Below are 22,020 nucleotides of genomic sequence, written 5' to 3' on the forward strand. Positions count from 1 at the left end.
ATGATTTTGGAGAATAATGCATGTGACCTTTACCATGAGCCAAGGTAAATTACTTTCAGCTTATGTTGGTTGTTGATGTGTGTAGTGTTCGTGGACCATGTTGGCTCACACAGTAAAAAAAAAAGAAAAATAGTTGAGACCTTCAATTGTCCAACATTATCCTTCATGGATTTCCAAAGGGTGAGCAAATGATAGCTGTGGCTGGTAAAAATTTGTTTGGGGGCATTTGTGCATGTCAAGCATGTCTGGGCATAGCATGTGTAACACTTTGTAAATGCCATGAACTCCTTCATCAAGAGGAGGTATGTGTGTACTAAATAGTCATTATTATTATTACTATTATTATTAATGTACTATCACAAACGGAAATTTGTGCATCATGAAAAAAGTTTTTGTTACTGTATACTCTGATCCTATAGAAACTTTTTAATTATGAAAATGTATTTTACAAACTCCACACAGATGTTTTGCTATGCTTTTCATAGTGGCAGAGCGTAGTTAATTATGAAAAGATGGATTTAATGACTTGGAGGACAGCAGTGCCAGGCAGGCTTTGTACATGATACAAAAGTGTTAACTCTCTGTGGTTGGCTTCACCAAATAGACCAAGCTAATTTTAAGTTGTATGGACCACAAATGATGTTTTAAATATCAAAATGGCTCTTGGAGGAAACAAAGCTTCTCCATCCATGGCTTAGTGGGAGGTGGGATGCAAACCCCTCCTTTTCCCCGCAGCCTCCTCTGTCCCTACTGGACAACATAAATTTGTGCACCAATTATGCTCTACTGACCAGCGCTGCCCACCATCTGGCCTTCAGCTGGCCTTTAAGCCTTCCTCTACAACATATATAGATATTTATCATTAATCTTAAGTTGTTAATGATGTGGATGTCTTATCTATCATCCACAGATGACTGTAACTGGAACAATTGGAAATGGTGGCCACAATGTCATTGTACTAGATGACTTCAAACTTTATCCTTTCAAATGCTCAGAAGGTGAAACTGTGATCTTTTGGTGGCTATTTGCTTAACTTAGGTTGCATAAAAGGACTGATGGTGGATAATGCTTATGATTTTTAAGTAATCGAAATGTTACATTGAAATTACATGGATTGTTTTACTTCATCAATATTGATGAGGATTATTCAATGCTATAAAAAAGTTACCTGCTTTTTTGTCAGCTTAATATTGCAATTGGCCTAGATCAGAAGAAGAAGAGCATCATCAGTTTAAATAAGAGCTTCTGTGCAGTAACTGTGTATACTTATCAGAATAACAGTGGAGGTGGGCTTCAACTAGTCTATTGTATAGCTAAAAGAAACATTGTTTGATATTATTTATATTCCTATATTATAATATCTTGCTTTTGGGCTTAACATAAAGGCTTCTAAAATACGTAGATGTCACAAATTATTGACAACATATAAAGATTTATTGTGTGGGTGGGTGATAATCAAGAAAGGGAACTTTTGAGAAGGGATTTCATTTAGCTCATTTCATGATATTTCATAGTTTTGTATAGAAAGAGATGTCATTTTCCTCTAAAATTCACCTTGTTATTTTATTTTTAAAGATAGGATCTATATTTAGGTCAGAGATAGTTAATGCCTTGTTCGTACTTGCAACATTTATATTTATATAAAGCTACTACAAATTTCTGCATTCTTATATATGGAATTAGAATGTAACAAGGTCTAAAACTTTTTTACAGGTTTCATACAAAAATTTAGTTTTTTTAGTCCTGCATTTGTTTTTGTCTTTTCTTTTAGTCAAACAGATGATTGCTGTTTCTAGTCTCTTCATGTGTAATGATGCAGCTAACACAACAGTTACACAAGACAAAGTCTGCAACTTTATCAGGGACTGCCCACCACCATATCTGGATGAAGTCAGCTGTGGTATGCCTGCTATTTTAATGGCTTCATATAGCTCTTTTCCATTGTAATTACTAATAAGAGAATGTAACAGGATAGATGGGGATTGCTTTCCTAATCTCACTAGAAGAACAAACTTAACACTTTCATGGTTTCCAAGTCCTCTCACTTTAATGTCAGTCGATAGTTCTGGCTAAGGCAAAACATCCACATCACACACTCACACTCTTGATGTGTTGTAGCTCTCACCTCTGCGATGTCCCTCCACATTCTGACCTCCTGAACCTCCTGCCCTCTTCACTCAACTTCTCTCCAAAAAATCTCCCCATCTCCATCCTGTCACTATTCAGTCCCCTCCTGCTCTCCTTCGGTCACAGGGTTGTCACCCAGCCAGTAACTACCCCCCATCACCAAGCCTGTACCTGTTACCTTTCCCTCTGTGTGCCATGCTCCATACTACAAGAATATTTAGGTAGAAAATTTCATATCTTTTTACTATTAAATCATTTTTAAAAATACTTTTGTTTTTGATGATTTTGTTGTGAGACTATTTTTTGAGGGTGGAAATTGATATATTTGTTTGGACGATTCGAGTGAGAAAATATCTGACAGTGTACACTTGGACATATTTGAAGTAGGTGCAATATGGTAGTCTTTATATCTTCATATTATGCAATTTTGAAATTATATGTAGTCTTCCTGAATAAATCCCTTCTAAAAATATAGATTCAACTGGAAATAACAAAAAAGACATTCTAACAAACATTTCCTATTTTGCAGGTGACTGTAGCTTCCAGAACAGTTACTGCCAGTGGATAGAAAACAGTAGCAGCATTTGGCAGTGGACACTGGGCAGTGGCCAGTCTCACCCTAACCATTCTGCTCCTATGTATGACCACAATGGCAGCCCAATAGGTTAAGCTAACAATTGTTTTATGTACAAGTAATAGAAGAAATCTACAGGGTTAAATTTTTCTGAAGCCCCCCCCCCCCACAAACACATTATTGTTCTTATATAAAAACATAGAAATATTTCTCTGTACAAAAATATTACATTGCCATATGTTGATAAGTCTGTAAAAGTGCAGATGGATAATAAGTGGCAGGTAAGAGGGAGTTCAGATGCCATGGATTTCCTTATTGTAATGTAGTAGGCTATGTGCTGATTCTCATCTTTACTCAACCTATAGCTGGTTTCTTCCAATTGGAAGGAATGTCGTAAAAAATGTTCCTAAGAAATGTTTATTGTTATTTGTTGTTTCCTAAAAGCTAAGTCAAAAGCGAAGTACTTTTATTAGAAAACAAGGAAGAAAAATTCAGATTCTTCATATCTTCCACTATTAAGTCAGTATTTAACTTTTGTTTTATCTTTTATAGTTTTGACTTGATTTTTTAAATAGAGTACAAATTGATTGCTGCATCTGGTATTCTGTACTGGTCATGTCAAGAGCTTCATTACATTTTATTAGGCATATATGAAATACATGAGAGCAAATAAAAGTTACAGTAATATGCCCCTGAATATTCGGGAGAAATGAATTGTTAATTCCTATAGTAATCACTTCATCAGAATGTAAAAATTATTTTGTTTCTTGCTTTTCAGACAGTTTCCTATACCTAACTAGAGGCTTTGGTACACAGAGTACTTTCTCTGACATGTACAGTGTTCTTTTCGGTCCTTGCAGCTCAACATGTCAAATATTGCTGTTTTTTTACATTTCTGGGCAAGGTTGGTGGCTGATTTGTTTCTCAAGTTTTTGCAAGTGTGTATATATGTATTTATTTTTATTTGTGTTTATGTATTTGTGTATTTATTTATATTGAAAAATATGCAACTTGAGTAAATTGATAATACAGATAATTATTTGATCATTTAGAATCATACTCATAAGGTAATTGTTGTTTAAAGTCCATCACTGTATATTATTTTCTTGGATAATGTATCATACATGTCAAGTATTTTGGTGCTTCAGTCATCATATTTTTCATGAAGAAAACTTAAGTATTCAATCAAATTACAGAAAAAGAAAAAAAATTGTGACGATTCCAAATTTAAAAAAAATTGAGTTGTTGCTTGTACAGACTGTTAATATTTAGATGAGCCTTGACATTATCAATGGTAAAACATTTATAGGAGGTATTCTTTGCAGTGACTTCTCATTTTTCAAGTCATTCAAGACTATAGTATTGCTAAAATTAGTGCTCAGTCAGTAAAAAAAAAAAAAAAAAAATTTGAAGTTTGAAAGCTTTAAAATTCTATTGTACTCTGATGTACATAATATTTATGTTTCCATTATTTTCTGACTTTGATAGCAGCAAGTTTCAGAGTTCATTTGGAAACATATTTTCCACAGCTAAAGGAAAGCAAGTTGTTACTGCTGTTGGTCGATTATGTTCGGCAATTAACTTACAAACAAAATTTTTGCTGCAATTGCTTGTGCTTTAATATTTTGAATAAATTCTGCCAAATGAAGTTCTTATAAGCCATTATATATTAGCAGAATCTCTTAACATTGTTTTTGTGCACTGCACTTTAAAAGTGCTGCAAAAGAACAAAGCAACCTATTGCTGTGACTTTTGTAAGAGGCACTTGTCAATATTTCTTTGTCCTTGCATCCATGAATATATATTGCATTAGTATTTGAGATTTTCTTGCTATTTTAGCCTCTGAAGCTAGAGTCTTGCTGGAACAAGGTAATGAAGAGACAGTTCTATGGACAACAAATGGACGAGATACTGACAAATGGGTGCAAGCCACAGTTTATGTTCTACGCATTGCAACATCATTCAGGGTTAGAGAAAAAACTGTTGGTTATTTTTTTATGAAAGTAATTTTTCTGAAATGAGAGTTTGTTTCTGTCATTTACTATATCCTTCATCAGTTCCATCACTTCCGGACTTTGTTAAAGTCAGTTTTTAAATATTCACTGACAGTTTAACAGAACTAGAAGAGCAAAAGGGACAAACATTGATGTTTTTATATTTCCATTGTCTGTAGACAAGTCTCAAATTATCAAATTAATACACAGTCGTAATCACTGAGTGGAGTTTTCACATATTTAACATCTTATATATTTTGTGAAAAAAATTAGATGCAGAGATTATGTCGTACCTACAAGATATTAAACTTTACCATCAACACCATGCATTTACCACTTGAAGTGCTTATTAATAGAGGAATAACAGATGCTTAGATGTGTCATATTCCAATTTGTACTGCTGTTTGTTTGTAGATACACATTCAGGGATATGCTGATCCAACTTCTCCATTTCATAGCACTGTGGCTGTAGATGATATTCAGTTTATTAATTGCAATTTTCCAGGTAATTCATGTACTGTTACTTAGATTAATAACTTACTTTTTTTCTAAATTGTAATTTTAATAGGAACACATTAAAACTTTTTTGGTTCGTGTTGTTTGTATCATTATAAAATATTATTTGATCAGGAGACTGTAACAGCTTTCATTTTTGCGTGGTAAATTTAACTAATTCTAAGCATTTACTTGGATTTTAACTTAAAAAATCTATGACATTGTAATGGAAGAGTATTGCAGTGTGGTTGTTTATAATGTGTGTTTTAAGTACCAGGAAACTGTGACAGCAGTCAGGATCTCTTCCAGTGCAAGAGCACTGCCTGCATCCCCATAATGAAAGTTTGTGACTTCACTGACGACTGTGGTGATGGCAGTGATGAAGTTTCTTGTGGTGAGTCATCATGTCTTTTGAATTGTCCATCCAGCATTTTTTCACCAATAACATCTTTGAACAAAATATGACAACAAAATCAGTTGTAAATAAAATAGAAAAGAATGGAAAACATAATTATTTGCAGAATAATTGCAGAGGGGGCGCTACTCTGTGGCTTGACCCCGGCTCACAATCATTCTCTACGTTTTTTGACGTGTTTGAATTCTACGGGAATTTCGCTTACTCAAGCTTGTGCATGAATGGTTATAAGTGTTACTTCAATACGTCTGACTGTGAGGAGCACCGTATTGCTGCGTGTGAGTGTCCCTGTACGGGAGAAATTTCTTTTACCAATACCGCGTCCATTTTGTGACCGTTGGTTAGATCTATAGATAGTCAGAAACGGACTGAAACGGACTACATGTGCGGCCAATCGGGACTATCTGGCTGACAACACTCCCTTCAGTGACTGAGTATCGTCCCTACCAGGTAGATCTATTACAATCCCAATACCTAGTTGAATCGGCGATAGATCTGCCATGATCGTGCTATGAGCAGTGTAGTCTATGCGTGTGTGCCTGTACGGCAGACTTTCACACTTCGATGTGTTAGAGTGGCGCTGTCTTCATGCTGATCTACAGTCGGGACTTTCTGCTGTCGCTGAGGCAGAAGGCCACACAGGCCCCTGTTGTGAATTTCAGTGACATTCCGACACAGGGCGGGCAAAGAAAAAAGAAACTGAGAGGATCTAGAGGAGGAGTCAGACACAGACTGAAGAGGAGAGGGTGCCGACATCCACTGCCAGCCATCACCCTGTCGAATGTGCGCTCTCTCCACAACAAACAGGATGAGCTCTCTGCGCTCATTAAATTCGATGGAGACTACCGACGCTGTGACCTCTTCTGTTTCACTGAAACATGGCTAACAGAGGAGGAGACATTCGGACTTGAAGGATACACAACGATTCGATTTGACAGGAATGCACAAGCGACAAACAAGCATGTAGGGGGAGGCTTGTGTATGCTTGCAAATGAGAAATGGGCCACGAACTACACAGTACGAGAACAGACTAGTACCCCCCATTATGAGATACTGACAGTGTCCTTCAGGCCGCATTATTTACCTCGTGAATTCGGCCAAATCACTGTGGTCCTCGTCTATGTGCCCGGCCCAGACTTCAACCTTGCAGCTGAGCACATTGCAGACACATATAATCGAGCGACAACAAGATCAGTTGATCAGCCTGTGTTTTTGCTCGGTGACTTCAACCGCTGTGATGTCTGTAAGCTGCTCCCCTGTCTACATCAATACGTCACGTGTCCCACCCGCCTCGACAGAACGCTAGACAGGTGTTTCGGTAATGTGCCGGCCGCTTATGTTTCAAAGTGCCGGCCGCCGCTGGGCAGATCGGACCACAACATTGTTCATCTGCTACCCACATACAGACAGCTCCTTAAACGTGAAAAGCCGACAACACTATGTATTAGGACCTGGACAAATGAAGCAACTGAGATGCTCAGAGACTGCCTAGAGGTCACTGACTGGGATCTGTTCTTCACTACCTGTGGAGACGACCTGGACTGTCTGGCAGACACAATCACCTCTTACATCACCTTCTGTGAAGAGTCTGTCATCCCTACCAAGCAGATCTGCCGCTATCCAAATAACAAACCATGGCTAGGTAAAGGACTGAAGCACTGTCTCAATGAAAAGAAGATAGCTTTTATGCAAGGAGACAAACAGAAAGTGAAAGAAAAGGAGAAGGAGTTCAGGGCAAAGGCAAGAACGGCTAGGGTGGAATACAGAAAGAAGGTAGAAAAGCAATTAATTGAGGGGCAACGCAAGAGATGCTTGGAAGGGCCTGGACACCATGATGGGTAGAGAACGCAAGACACAAAGAGTAAAGTGTGATGACCCAGTGTCATTTGTTAATGAGCTCAACACTTTCTACGCGCGGTTTGATGTGAGAGACTTCAGCAATGAAGCAGAAAATATCTGTTCTTCACTGTCGGCAGCCACTGTCACCATCTGTGAGGGAGATGTTGTCAGAATTCTCTCTCATGTGAACCCACGTAAAGCCCCTGGACCTGACCACGTGAGAGGCAAAATACTCAAAGAGTGTGCTAGTCAGCTGAGTGGTGTTTTTACCAGACTTTTTCAGCTCTCCCTTGACTCTCATAGTGTCCCCGCGTGTGGAGAACATCCACAATAATACCAGTGCCAAAGAAGCCTCATGCTACCAACTTGAAAGACTTTCGACCTGTGGCTCTCACGTCTGTTGTGGCCAAATGTTTGGAGAGAGTTGTGGAAGATTGTTAATCCCCACCATGGCTGATCGCCTGGATCCTTTGCAGTTTGCCTACAAGCCACGCAGGGGGGTGTCTGATGCAACTCTCACGCTTTTAAATACTATCCTACAACACTTGGACACTTCTGGCACCTATGTTCGGGTCCTGTTCATGGACTTTTCCAGCGCCTTCAACACGGTCCAGCCACACCTTCTTGTACAGCGCCTACTAGACCTGGATGTCAACACTGGCCTAGTTCTATGGATCAGATCATTCCTGAAGGACCGACCACAGAGGGTGGGTTTCAGAGTTCCACCGACAGGTACTATAGGGTCCAGCAGCTCGTCTGACGGAGTTTATTTGTCAGTGGATGGAATGATTCTGTCAGATGAGCAGATCCTCAACACGGGTACCCCTCAGGGATGTGTGCTTTCCCCCATCCTGTTCTCTGTATATACAAATGGGATTAGTATTAACAGTGCTATTCTCAAACTTGTTAAATATGCAGATGACATGGCCCTTGTGGGCTGCCTGAAAGACGAGCAGTCCCTGTCACAGTACCTGGCCTGTGTGGGGGAGCTGGAGGAGTGGTTTGACCGCAGCTTTCTGGATCTGAACGTTGACAAAACGGAGGAGATGGCCTTTGGAAGAGCCTACGAAGGAAGAGATGGCACAACCCCTCTCTCCCCACCACTCCAAATCAAGGGACAGCAGGTGCAGAGGGCTGCTGTGTTTAGGTACCTTGGTACAGTGATCGACGGAAAGCTCTCATTTAGTGATCACGTGAACCAAGTGTACAAAAAGGCCCAGCAACGGCTGTACCTTCTGAGGAGACTTCGCAGCTTCGACGTCAGCTCTGGGGTGCTGGAGACTGTGTACAGGTCTCTTGTTGAGAGCATCCTCTCATTCAACATCGCTGCCTGGTATGGTCATCTACTAGTCAAAGACAAGGCAAGGCTGGCCAGAATCATCCACCAGGCAAATAAAATTATTGGTCAAGCACAGCTGCCACTTTCTGACTTGTACCTTCATGCAGTCAGAAGGATGGCACATAACATCATTTCGGACCTGAAACACCCTCTCCACACTAGCTTCCAGCTGTTGCCCTCAGGCAGGCGCTATAAGGTACCACGCATAAGGAAGCTGCCTACCAGAGGTCCTTCGTGCCAGCAGCCATCACCATCCTAAATAAAGGCACAAGGACTCAGGAGGAATCAAACAGAGACTGAAGAAGAGTGAGTGCTGACATCTATTGTCAGCCATCACCTCGTGTGTCATTCTTGTCAATGACATTTTCTGGACGCAGCTGCGGTAAAGTTGAAGAAAATGAACAATTAGCAAAATAAACAACTGATCAATGCGTACGTGTCATCTACGGTGTCACCGATCACCGCAACTAAAAAATATATCCATGGTATTCATATTGCCATGGCATAGCGTCGCACGAACTGTTTCATCCTACACTTTGTGCGAGTTTGTTGCCTGTCTCGCGGTAAGTCGCTGCGATCTGCGCGGTTCGGACACGATAGGGACTCATTTCTGGTACTGTCATCTGACACCACAGACACTGTTACTTCTGGCACCACAGGCATTGTCACAAGAGTTCTGTGGTGATGGTTTGGAAGAGTAGCATACCACCCTGGCGTTTCCTCTTCACTGTCGTCATCCTGAAGGTATGGCGCCTCCCGCAGTTGAATGTCCTTTATCTTGGAGTATACAAGAAGGACTGAAATTAAACAGTTCGGCATGGTGGTCTGCATTAACCTCTGGAAAGTGGCTGGTGTGGACGTCAGACCCATTGGCATCCTGGAACGGGCGTGTTGCCAGCGGCCCTAGCCAGTCCTTTTGTTGACAATGTCTTCTCAAGATGAGCTTCATGCACGGCTGCCTGTACTGCCTGCGCCACATCTGCGGTAGAGTCCATTATCTGATCAAGGACGTTCTTCCCTAGTAGAAGCGACACGCGCCTCCTGCGCTCACTTGTGACCACATCGACCAGGTCCTTGACCACCAGGATAGGAACGTCCTCAGACGCTGGCCGTAAACATGTCCACCACCGCCACTCCTGAGTTTGTTTTAGCTGTAAGTCCTGTATGTGCCTCGTGCCCACTCGTCAGTGACCGTCGTTACCTCACTGCCGGTGTCGAGCAACGCCATCACTCAACTGCCATAAATGACAACCTCCGCCGTCGGACACTTTCCAGTCAGGCCAGCTACACTTTATTTCCCTGTCATCCTGTTACGGACGACGGGGGCAGTCACTTTCCCTGACCGGTCGGGCTGCAGTCCTCCGAGATGGTGTCAATCGCCGCCACTTCGACGCTCTGCGCCGCCTTCTACCTCGCCTGCTTAATTCTGGAGCTTCGCGGCGTATTCGTCGACCACCTCCTCACGTTGCTGTGGCACTGTTTTTTCTTTCCGTTCGCCGTACGTCTTTCCGTTCGCCGTACGCCTCCACTAGGACACCCAAGATCTTTCTCGGCGTATCTCTTGCGTCATGCGGAAGCATCATAACTCGACGTCTGGCAGGTCCCTCCAGAGAGCTCAAGATGTAACCACGAGCCGCATTCTGACACATCGGGTTTATGGCGAGAGCTAACTCGACCTCTGTTTCAATCTCGTCGACACTCGTTGGTCCACGGCAAACTACTGAAAGCGGACTAACTAGTATGCTCGTAGAGCCTCTGCCCACCCAACGGATAGCATCATGGTCCTCTCTATGTACTAATCTTCTGTCGTGGGCTTCTGCCCGTGATGAACAAATGTTTCTTTTTGTTCAGCAGTGCTTTTAGGCCCTTGGTCACCCAAGGTTTGTTGTTAGGATAAACATACACTGCCTTGATGGACTGGTGCAATCAACACTATTTTACTCCTCACTTTTACTCCTAACTGTTTGTTAAATGTCTGTATGGGTATGTGAGCAAAGACAAATTTCTGTCCTCCTGGGCAGACAATAAAGTCTGTTTTGATTTTGATTTGATTTGATTTGAATATGTATCTGTATTGCTGCACAAGAAATGTGACACCTTTCTCATGATATTTTATATAAAGACTGAGACCTGCACCCTTGATTCCTTGACCCCTGTTTGTGTATATTCTTCAGACACTTATCCATCACGCACAGACTTTGAGCAAAGCCTCGGTATCTGGTACAATGACCATTCTGGATCAGATAATTTTGACTGGACCCGTATACATGGTTCAACCAGTACAAGCAGCACTGGCCCTTCCCGTGACCACAGTAGAGGAACTTCCACTGGTGAGTTTGCATTTTCCCAGTACCATACTCATCACACGCAGTCTCTACTTGAGTAGATATAAATTGCCATAGCTTTTTTAAATACTGTCTTATATTTTAATGGCTTATTTTATACATTTGAGAATAATGGTTAGAAGTTTCCATATGAGTCATAAGTCTACTAAGCTTTCTTTTACCAAAAAAAAGAAAGCTAGAAAGGCATGTTTTGGTTCTCACTTGTGTGAAATATTTTTGAATAAATGTAGGGACCTATTTTTATTTAGGATCAGGTGAGACTGGAATACGTAAACTATTAAATCATTCAGCAATTAAACAGTTTGCATATTTTTCAGGTTACTATGTCTATATAGAGAGTTCTGTACCTAGGAAACCAGGTGATAAAGCTTGGCTTGTGAGCAGTGATGCCTTTAACCCAACATTGGGATCTACATGTGTAGTATGTTTTGTTTATCTTATTTATAATTTTCATCATTACTGCACAGAGCTAAAATAAAATTCATACATGTTTTTTTTTTTTTTTTTTTTTGAAGACTTTTGTGTAATGTTCCAAATGTTTGCACAATTGTAAACTTTATAAATACATGCTTCAATCTCTCTCTCAGATAAATAATGGTTGTTGTCTCGCTCCCTCTCTCTTTTACATATGTTCACACATGCCAGTGCTTTCAAACTCATGCACTTCTTTCATTGATACGCATGTACATGTATTTCTGTGTATTAATGTGTAATATATATTAATATTCATTTAGTGCCATTCATTTAATGGCAGAGAAAAGTTGGCTATCTTCTACTGCTATTATCTTTCAGCTGCGTTTCTACTACCATATGTATGGAGCAAACATTGGTAGTCTTAATGTGTATACCCGTGTGTCCCTTCTTGGGGACTTGAGACAGATTCTGTCTCTTTCTGGAAGTTATGGTGATGCATGGATGCGAAGAGATGTCACATTTCATGAGACTGATTTATTCCAGGTGAGGTGGAGGTTTCTGTCTTCTCTACTTTATTTGTACCCTTTCCAGTTCAAGAAATGAGTTAAATAGAAAAGAGACAGGCTAGTGTCCTGATAGAGACAAAATATTTGTTTTCATATATAGATTTTTACGAGAAGTGAAAGACAGTCTCTTCAATTGTCACAGGCATCTAAAAATGACTAAAAAACTGGTTTAATTAAAATATTGCTCAGTACTTTTTCGTCTTAGATTATAATTGAAGGAGTCACTGGAAATGGTGACCAAGGAGACATTGGCATCGATGATATCAGCATGACATCAGGCTGTCAAGTGTCTAATGGTACATCTTGAAATTTCAAAGTTTTTAGAATGTGTATCGTGTGACTTTTCATATCCTAATTTTTTTGTTCGTGCAATATTTTTTGTCAATCTTTATATAAATTTCTATGTTCTTCAGTTTTTGGAATACTAGTCAGTCTTTAAGAATTTGTAACATTCTGATCCACGGTTTGTATATAATCGTATTCAGCCCTGTTGGAACAGTCAAATTTGTATTGCAGTTACATTTGAGTTTTAGTTTCCTTGCTTGCATCCTTCTAAAAGTATTAATAAAATACATTGAGATTATTTTCTGCTGTCTTTTGTAAATGTAGATGCATTCCCCACTGGCTCACCTCCTCTACCTACTCAGCCTGTTCCCTGTTCAGCAAATCAATTTGCTTGTGATGGCAACCGCTGCATTTCACGGACCCAAGTGTGTGACTTCCAGCAGCAGTGCAGTGATGGCAGTGATGAGCTAATGTGTGGTGAGTCTACAAGCATCCTTCTTATGTGTGTGTGTGGGTGTGGAGCCAAAGAAAGGTTATATTATATTGGATATTTATGCATATCTGATATATATATATCTTTGTGGGCTACAGTCTTGCAAAACTGCTTTTGCTTAAATGCTAAAAAATTACTTTTTTGATAAAAACAGAAATTGTTTTCATCAGGTGACTGCACATTTGAAAATGACCTCTGTGGATGGAGGGACCATAGCACAGGACAGTTTGCCTGGATCAGGATGTCTTCTAATGACAGTGCATCAACTGGTGGCCCTACTTCTGATGCAGATGGCTTGGCAGGAGGTACGTATGATCCAGCCTAGATAAATTAAATGTATTCTTTTCACTTTTTGTGCTTTTAGGAAGTTAAGAACTCTTATGAACTCAGCTTTTAACATGCATAGTTCATAACATACAAAGCAAAAGTATTACAGTGGGTAATGATGATGATGAGGAGGAACTAAGAATTGCATCTGACCTGACCACAAAGTAAGAGGTAGTTTTCTCCAACAATTAAAAGATGTGTGAAACACAGAAAGCTGACATTTAGTGTGACATACGGCAGTTGAGACATCTCATGAAACAGTGCTTTGCAAATATACATGTGAATAAATCTATTTGCGTTCAGAAACAAAGTGAGACAGTATAATGCTGGAACTATTGTTGGCAACAAAAGTAGCAAATGTACATAGTATGACATTTTCATGGCTTTTAGTGCTGCAGTTGTTCTGTTGTAACATAAGTCATATTTATCCTGCATGCAGGTGGACAGTACATGCTAGTTCAGCCCACTATGGGTGTGACACAGGACCGTGCAAGACTGGTGTCTCCTGTGTTCAATGCTTCTGGTACCACGTGTCACCTGAGTTTTAAATATCACTTGTTTGGTGATAGTGCAGGTACGAATTATAGAAGAAATAAACACAAACTGAGAAAGAGAGGCTGCAATTGATTGTTGCATTTTTACAGTATGCTTTGTTTTGGGGTTAATTAGAAATGACTATTTACCTGCTAAGTATTTGTTATTTTGCTAACATTCTTATTTGTATCCAGTCTACAATGATTACATATTTTTATGATTACAGGTAGCCTTATGATTCTTCTCCAGAAAGCAGTGGATATCAACACAGACACTGGTATTGGTTTGTGGCACTACACAGGCAATGCTGGCAACACTTGGCACTTGCATTCTGTTGACATAGGGCAGATAGACTTTCCCTTTGTGGTCAGTACCTCCATTCTTCTCAGTGTCTGCTTCTTGTAAAATGGAAGTGGATGTTATTGTCTTGTGACGATATGTTTCAGCAGAAGATCTATGATAGAGTAAAAGGTTCCTTGGAACCATTTAGTTACTGATGGTCAGAAATAAAAGCCCACGACATTTTAAACCATTGAAAGTATTAGTGGCACATCCACGGGCAGTTTTGAACAGTGTAGGTAGTAAACAAAGGAGTGCTTTTTGTTTTAAAGGGATTGCCAAAGGATAAAAAGTATATTATATAAGCAACGACTTTAGTTCAGCTGATTCAGGAATTATTTTTCTCTTTTTTTTTATTGTTGTAAATCCTGTTTGGGTGTGAAACTCAAGTAAAACTGGTTCACATACATTAAATTTTTACATTACAAATGACAACAAAGGAAAAAAACTTTACCCCTTTAAATGTAAAAAGTCTACTTTTCACCTCTTCAGATTGACAATAGTCATCAATAGCCAGAACACTTCATTACAATCTATTCATATACAATTGCAAGGAATTTATAATTTGCAGATTACATTTGCTTCACTACCAAATCCTGGGTTTGGTTCATTTAATGTGGCAGTGGACGACATTAATTTTGAGGATTGCCAGTCTGGTCTCATTCTTAATGGCACAGGTAAATAGTAGGTGGTGTGCAAGACGAAGATTTTGCATTTGCTATGCAGCTTCCTCTTATTGTCTTAGGTTTGAACCGCAGTGAGAGCAGAATGAAGGTTTTGAATTAATATTTGATTACTTTTTAGTTCAAGAACGATCACTAGCATATAATAATAAAAGCAGAGGTGGTAGCTACTGTATTTTATGTTGATCTTTTATTTGCAACCATCTTTTGCATATAATTCCAACTTTTGCAGTGCTTTAACCATAAAGTTTTTCGCAGATTTCAGTATTAACTGCACATTCGACTTTGGAATGTGTGGTTTTTTTCAAGTCCACATGGATGACTTTGACTGGATCTGGAGTAACCAGAGTACACCAACAGTAGGAACTGGGCCTGATCGTGACCACACCTCAGGCACAGGATATTATGTGTACATTGAGACATCACCACCTCGGAAACCTGGTGATGTAGCTGACCTGTCATCAGGTCTGCAGGTAGAGAGCCCTATGTTTTATGTCATCAAAGATGCCTTTACAATTTTTTTGGTGCATTTTTTTCCATGTTATTATAAATCCTGTTGTCAACATATTTTTCGAATTAACATGCCCATACAGGCAGTCCTCGACTTACGACGTTGCTCCATTCCTATGTAGCGTCGTAAACCGAATTTCGCTATAAGTCGGAACATACATACATACTGTTCGTAAATAACATACTGTAAGCACTTTTCCTAGCCTAACATCTATCCTAACACAGTAATTATGAAAAAATACATAAAAAATATGTTTGATTCTTCCACTGCGCACACCAAACACACATTCGCGTTAAGATGTTTACGACACAAAACCACTTAAGTAGAAACAAGGCTTTATACAGTAAATGGGAGATGTGTCGTAACCACTTAACATCATAACTCGGGGCTGGCATAACCTGAGGACTGCCTGTACTCCAGCATGGTCGTGTAACTCACTTTCTCACGCGCACACACACATGCAAAAATGTGAAACCACACACACATGCATATACATATGCATACACATGCAGTGCATTGTAGAGAGTAAAACAGATGGATGAAATTAAGCATGTAAGAGTACATCTCATAAAAATCAGATGTATGCTAAGTTTGTGTGTTTTGCTGTGTGCAATATAAAAATAGAAGATTTTTGCCAGGACAAATGATCTGAGAAATATGAAAACTTTCATATCAGTATATTGATGAAAAAGTCTGTCACTCTTTCTATAAAATTCAGTTCAACTTTGTTTTTTGTTTTTTTACATATATTGCAATAATGTCATGTGTATTAGAGATGACTTTAAAAATAACCAATGCACAGCTTGCTTTTTGTGCAGCCACCAACAGGTCCTATGGGAATGTGTCTAATTTTCTGGTATCATATATATGGTGCTCATGTGGAAACACTCAAAATCTTCCTGCAGCAAGAGTCAAATCGTACACTATTATGGAGTCAGTCAAACACACAGGACAATGTCTGGCGACAAGGCATGCGTCTCATCATCAGTCATCAGGCTTTCAAGGTGGCATTCTAAGAGACGATAATCATGCAAATCTGTTATATATATATGACTTCAGTGCATGAGCATGTTTCTTATCTGGTAGGGGCATTTTTACTCAAGACAGATTTGATGACAATAGTATAATCTCATTTTTCATTGGCCAAAAAAATTAAAATGAGCTTACGGTGGCATTTTTTTTAATACTGGTTAGCAAGAAACAACAGTATGCTCACACTTGGTGTCTTTATATTACACACTTGAAACTACAAAATTAACAACCATTTCAAGCAATCACACAACCCTTCCAAAAGTCTACTGGGGATAAATGAAAGTAATGCGGTCAGTGAGAAATTTGTTTTTGTACTGTGTATGCATTTGTTCTAGAGTTTTATTTTTATCTTGCACTTTTTCTTTCCCGTAAAATGGCAAAGGTCATCCCCTAACCTATTTGAGAGTGGGGTGCTAGAGATTACACTTTTCTTGGGGCCACCTTTTTACTTGCTTCTTTACCTGTCCCCAGCTCTCTGTGGAATCGGGTACCTATTCCCAACAGCTGAGTTGACTAGGAAAAGTTCCCTGTGCCACATGAATAGTAAACTGGCCTGGCTCTGGGTTCATGCACTAACCACTCTAACTACTCAGCTATCCACTCTTTTCTTTATCATAATGCTAAAATTACTTTCGTTTTGAAGGCACAAAACAAAAACAAAATTATTCAGATGTAAAAATGATTGAACCATTGTTACAAATAAAAAAAATTCTGTATCTGTATATGTCAGTATATGTGTTGAATACACTATACTCTATGTGTTGAATACACAATCTTTTACAGATTGTCTTTGAAGGAACAGTGGGTGTAAGCTACCTGGGTGATATTGCCATAGATGATGTCTCACTCATGGATGGCCCCTGTCCTCATTTGTGTATGATGACTGCTTTTATCTTATTCAGTGATGACGAAAAGCAGGCTATGAGATTTATATTTAACAAAATTATTTACACAATGTATACAAACAGAAAGTGCAAAACAAATACTTTATTAGAATATACATTACTTTTATATTGTTATTATTGGCCGTTGTCATATTGAGTAATTGACAACTGCCTCCAACATGACTCTTGACCAACTGACTCACTGCCTACTTTAAAATATAACAAAATACCTTATTGGTTGACTATCTTAGCTCCTTAAGGTAAATAATTTATAGTAAAACAATTTTTAGAAAAGCCAACAGTTTCTTTCCTTAAATATTCATCACAGTGTGATGTGTTTTGTGACACTACCCAGTTCGCATTACCATGTGTGAAACACTGTAACTATGAAGACATTCGCTGCTGCAGAAGCGAATCATATAGAAAGAGTTATGGGGGTTTTGCCTGTTAGGAAGGTGTGTATGTATGCAGATTTTTATAAATACCACAAGTTCCTTCTTTTGGGGTGATATTCATCACAAATATTCATCATCAACATTCCAGTTGTTTTTGCAGACGTAGACTAGATAGACAAATTTACAAATGGTGAAGTCTTTAGGTGATCAGTAGTGTTATAATATTTTGAAAACTGAACCTTGTAGAACCTTAATCATTATTTGCAGCAGATTGTGACTTTGAGATAGATTTCTGTGACTACACCCAGAACACAGATGATCAGTTTGACTGGATTCGTCAAGCAAACATCACTTCATCTGGTGGGACATGCCCATTCACAGATCATACCACAGGCAATGGGAATGGTTAGTTCTTGTTTATGGAAAAGGAACTTAAGTATTTTGATTTTCTGGTGTGTGTCCAGTCAAAATCTCAGATTATTAATTAGAGCAGATGATATTATAGAAATGAGAATAGCATATTAGATTTTTGATGGTACTCATGGTCAGACCTGATTTACCTGCTGAATGTTTTGGGAGTTTTTTGAGATAAAATATCCTAAGCTATGTCTTGAAACTGGTCTCACTTTCTTGACACAGATATTTGTCCTAGTTCATTGCAGCATACATGTCTGGAGACATTATTAAATGGTTATTTTTAAATCAAAGAAGATATTTTCTTTATGTGAAGACAAATGTTTGCATAATTTTTCACAGAATTTTTTGGGTTGATTATCATCAGTTGCCTTCTCTTTAGGCTTCTTTGCGTGCATCAACACTTCAGCCCCACATCATCCAGGTGACCGTGCCATCATCACTAGTTCTGCTAATCAGCCATCTGCAGTCAGCCAGTGTTTAACTTTTTGGTACTTCTTGTCTGGCAATAATGTTGGTCAACTTAATGCATATATTATTTCAAACGGAATTCGTCCATTATCACCTGCATTTAGTCAGCAGCAAGGCCAATATCAGAACTGGATTCAGGCTTCCATCACTTTGCAACAACAGTCTGCTCCATGGCAGGTAAAGCTCATTTTATGATCACACTTCTAAAAATGGTGTATTTTACTTTTTTGTCCTCTTTATTTTAGCATCTATTATTTGCCTCTCACAGTAATTCTTCTTTTATTTACCATGTTTCTCAAAAATAACTAGCTTTTATATTCAAATCTGAAATATCAAAAGGTATATCAATAAATTTGCGATTTGTCCACCATCCTACAGTGTTTTTTGCTTACATCCACACGTCTTCACTGTCATTATCAAGTCCCTTAGAGCGTGTAGTAAGAGTTCTGTTAAGGTAAGAATAGTGCTGATGTCTTTTACCTCCTTCCCTGAGTAGTTGCTTTCAAAGACTAAACTTTACACATACGTGTGCAGTTATCAACGATTTAAAAATACACTTGAATCAGTAAAACTCTTCTTTACCTCTGTGTATTCTCTTAACTTTTTATGTACTTTTACAGGTATGATTATTTAAGCACCTGGGAAGAGCTTTAATTCAGTTCCATTATAAAGAATCCTCACTTTGGAGGTAATATCACACAAAATTATTTTCAAAATCAAACATTTCAGATCATGTTTGAAGGCATTGTTGGACAAGGTGATGCAGGGTGCATCGCCATTGATGATGTAAATGTACAAGAAGGTAACTGCCTTCCACCTGGCACCTGTGACTTCGAGATTGATACCTGTGGCTACATCAATGTTCAGGGCTTGGATGACTTTGACTGGCTTCGTTCAACAGGCAGGACTGTTGTTGCTGGCACTGGTCCGGCAATTGACCATACGTCTGACTCTGATGCAGGTTGGAAAAAGGGTCATTGTTTTCTGTTTTCCATTCTTATTTTGTAAACTTCTTTAACAAATGTCTTAGAAGGTTTTCCTTAACTTAGTGTCACTGCTTGCAATCTTCTTGCAGGTTTTTACATGTACATGGAAACAAGCTATGACAATCTAGGGCAACGTGCACAATTGTACAGTTCTCCCATCCCTCCAAGCCCTTTGATTTGCATCAGCTTCTGGTATCACATGTATGGCCAAAGTAAGTACCTTGTCAATGATGTCAGGCTTCATATTTTTTTCATGTAGCATGTGCAGCTAAAGAGACTTCAGCCGGTTCCTACTTATTGTTCATCATAGTCGTACAATGATGGAGTTTTGATATACAGTGGAACCTCTGACCAGCAAACTTCTCCTTGGTCCAAACATATTGGTTTCCAACACAAACCATATCTGACCAGCAAACACCTTAACGCAGAGGCAAAGATTTGGGGAACCTTTGCCATATTTTGAAAGTGATCTCATCAATTTTTTAAATAATCATACATTGAAAAAGGATTGGTTGGTGATGCCAGAAGGTCCAGTTTTTTTTTCATCATACAAAAAAATCCGTCATTATTTCTTTTAAGAAATTGAAGTCTTGAGGATGATATTGCCTAAATTTATGATGTGACAATGAGTTATAGATGGATGCAGATTTTAGCATTAATGATTGTCATTCTTAAAAATGAAAGCTGCTTCACAACAGTCTTCATGTGGCAATATATGACTGATTCTGCACAGCAAGGTACAAGAAACTGGCAGTCAGTAAATACACTATTGCACTAAGATTCCTCCATCACTTTCCCCACCCCATCAAGCTCATAATTTAAAATGCAGTTTGCAGTTTATTTTGTTTATACACAAAGTAAATTTTTTTTTTTCTAATTGTCTATGTTCAGTGCAATAAAGAATTTGTCAGAATTGTTGTGTAGCCCTAATTTTCTTCCTACTCCCTTTACTGCTTTTTCCAGTCATTGAATTTCTGAAGTAAAACATTTTGTTTAATCATGTTCAAACATTAGTTGATAGTTGTTTTGTTTTTTTACCTATTTGCATGGATTTGATGTGGAATTTTGATTGTGTATTGTAAACAGTATTGTTGTTCTCTCTGTCATATTAATTGGTATACAGTAAACTCAGAAGAATGTTTAAAAATCATGCTGCTATCTGTGACTTGTTGACATTGCACTAGTTCAGCTATTTTCATATAAATTTCTCTGTCAACAGATGAGGGTACCCTGCATGTGCATCTGGTGCAACCTGAACAGACTGTGAATCTTGTAAACATCACAGGAGACCAGGGCAATTTTTGGCACTACTGGGAGATCTCTACAGGCTGTAACTTATACTGCTGGGTATATTGTAGAATTTATATAAATATATGCATAGAAGAATGAGAGAAGCATGTTTTTTTGTGTCAACTTGAGTGATGACTTCTATAACTACTTCTATGCAATAACCTGTATTTCCAAGAAAAATTTCCACTGATAGGATGAATAACAAAACCAACATTTTAATAATTTTGATGTTTTCTTGATTGTGCTTGACCTTTCAGCTGAAGTTTGAAGGCACGGTAGGTAATGGAATCAGAGGAGATATTGCTATTGATGATGTGTCAGTGAGACAAGGAAACTGTACTGGTCCACCTTCTGCCACTGACACTCCTGGAATTTCAGAAACAACGTATCGTGAGCACCTAATTGTTTTTTTTTTCTCCATTTAATAGTGTGTATAACAAAATAACCTTGACACCTTGTTACCAAGAGATTAGGTACTTTTCATATATTGATAACCCCTGTATTGTATCAAAGACTGTATTCCTACAGAAATCAGGTGACCACTATTTAGACTTAGCCTTTTCTTTGACTCATCTCTCACGCAACACCCCCATTTGGATAACATGGAACTTCTCCTTTTGAGCCTGATTGGCCTACTGACCCTACAGATCACTTGATCCATTGCATAATCTGGGTATTCATCAATATAGGGGTTATTAATATACAAAAAGTGCCTAATCTACAGGCAACAACCTGCCAGGGTGTTATGTGCTTATGAAAATAATTGTCCTTATTACTTCAATGCCAGTTGTCACTTCTAGTAAATGTCATGTAAGCTTACTGCTTCCTTTGACACTAAAAACCATCTTTTCCTCAGTTACCTCTGTGCAGAGTGTTAACAGAAGATTGCTTCTCCATAAACAGGTCCACTGTTTCTCTTGCTTGATTTGCAGCTCCAACAAAGTACGACTGCACCTTTGATCAAGCCAACATTTGCACATGGACTCAGGACACCACGGACTACTTAAACTGGACCCTGCACCATGGTGCAACAACAACACTCTTAACATTACCTAGCTATGACCACACACAGCAAAACTCAGATGGTAGGGACACAATATTAGGAATACTTTAAACAGAAAGTACCAGTTTATTCATACTACAGCTTTCCCTTGCACTTATCATCCTCTGATCTTTAACTATCTAGAGGCCAGAAGTATCAGGCATCACATTGGTGTAGGAAGATGCTCTGCTTTGGGGGTGGGGGAGGAAGCACACTCCATGCTGAC

General features: G+C 38.9%; 1 protein-coding gene across 1 annotated transcript in view; it reads left to right on the forward strand.

The window, feature by feature from the left end:
• The window catches only part of LOC112558980, a 188,172-nt gene that overhangs the window by 144,853 nt on the left and 21,299 nt on the right, over positions 1 to 22,020 (forward strand). Inside the window, exons 133-158 of the mRNA XM_025229763.1 lie at positions 911 to 998; positions 1,772 to 1,900; positions 2,657 to 2,791; positions 3,480 to 3,605; positions 4,541 to 4,668; positions 5,110 to 5,200; positions 5,462 to 5,584; positions 10,958 to 11,113; positions 11,446 to 11,549; positions 11,921 to 12,085; positions 12,314 to 12,404; positions 12,718 to 12,870; positions 13,057 to 13,191; positions 13,653 to 13,787; positions 13,974 to 14,113; positions 14,658 to 14,763; positions 15,028 to 15,242; positions 16,099 to 16,284; positions 17,096 to 17,186; positions 17,859 to 17,996; positions 18,388 to 18,653; positions 19,206 to 19,437; positions 19,552 to 19,674; positions 20,682 to 20,809; positions 21,010 to 21,142; positions 21,685 to 21,837. Of these exons, the coding sequence (XP_025085548.1) occupies positions 911 to 998; positions 1,772 to 1,900; positions 2,657 to 2,791; positions 3,480 to 3,605; positions 4,541 to 4,668; positions 5,110 to 5,200; positions 5,462 to 5,584; positions 10,958 to 11,113; positions 11,446 to 11,549; positions 11,921 to 12,085; positions 12,314 to 12,404; positions 12,718 to 12,870; positions 13,057 to 13,191; positions 13,653 to 13,787; positions 13,974 to 14,113; positions 14,658 to 14,763; positions 15,028 to 15,242; positions 16,099 to 16,284; positions 17,096 to 17,186; positions 17,859 to 17,996; positions 18,388 to 18,653; positions 19,206 to 19,437; positions 19,552 to 19,674; positions 20,682 to 20,809; positions 21,010 to 21,142; positions 21,685 to 21,837 (3,670 nt within the window). The remainder of the gene's footprint in view (positions 1 to 910; positions 999 to 1,771; positions 1,901 to 2,656; positions 2,792 to 3,479; positions 3,606 to 4,540; positions 4,669 to 5,109; positions 5,201 to 5,461; positions 5,585 to 10,957; positions 11,114 to 11,445; positions 11,550 to 11,920; positions 12,086 to 12,313; positions 12,405 to 12,717; positions 12,871 to 13,056; positions 13,192 to 13,652; positions 13,788 to 13,973; positions 14,114 to 14,657; positions 14,764 to 15,027; positions 15,243 to 16,098; positions 16,285 to 17,095; positions 17,187 to 17,858; positions 17,997 to 18,387; positions 18,654 to 19,205; positions 19,438 to 19,551; positions 19,675 to 20,681; positions 20,810 to 21,009; positions 21,143 to 21,684; positions 21,838 to 22,020) is intronic.

Source organism: Pomacea canaliculata, linkage group LG3 (genome assembly GCF_003073045.1).
Source record: "Pomacea canaliculata isolate SZHN2017 linkage group LG3, ASM307304v1, whole genome shotgun sequence".
Classification (NCBI taxonomy): Eukaryota; Metazoa; Mollusca; class Gastropoda; order Architaenioglossa; family Ampullariidae; genus Pomacea; species Pomacea canaliculata.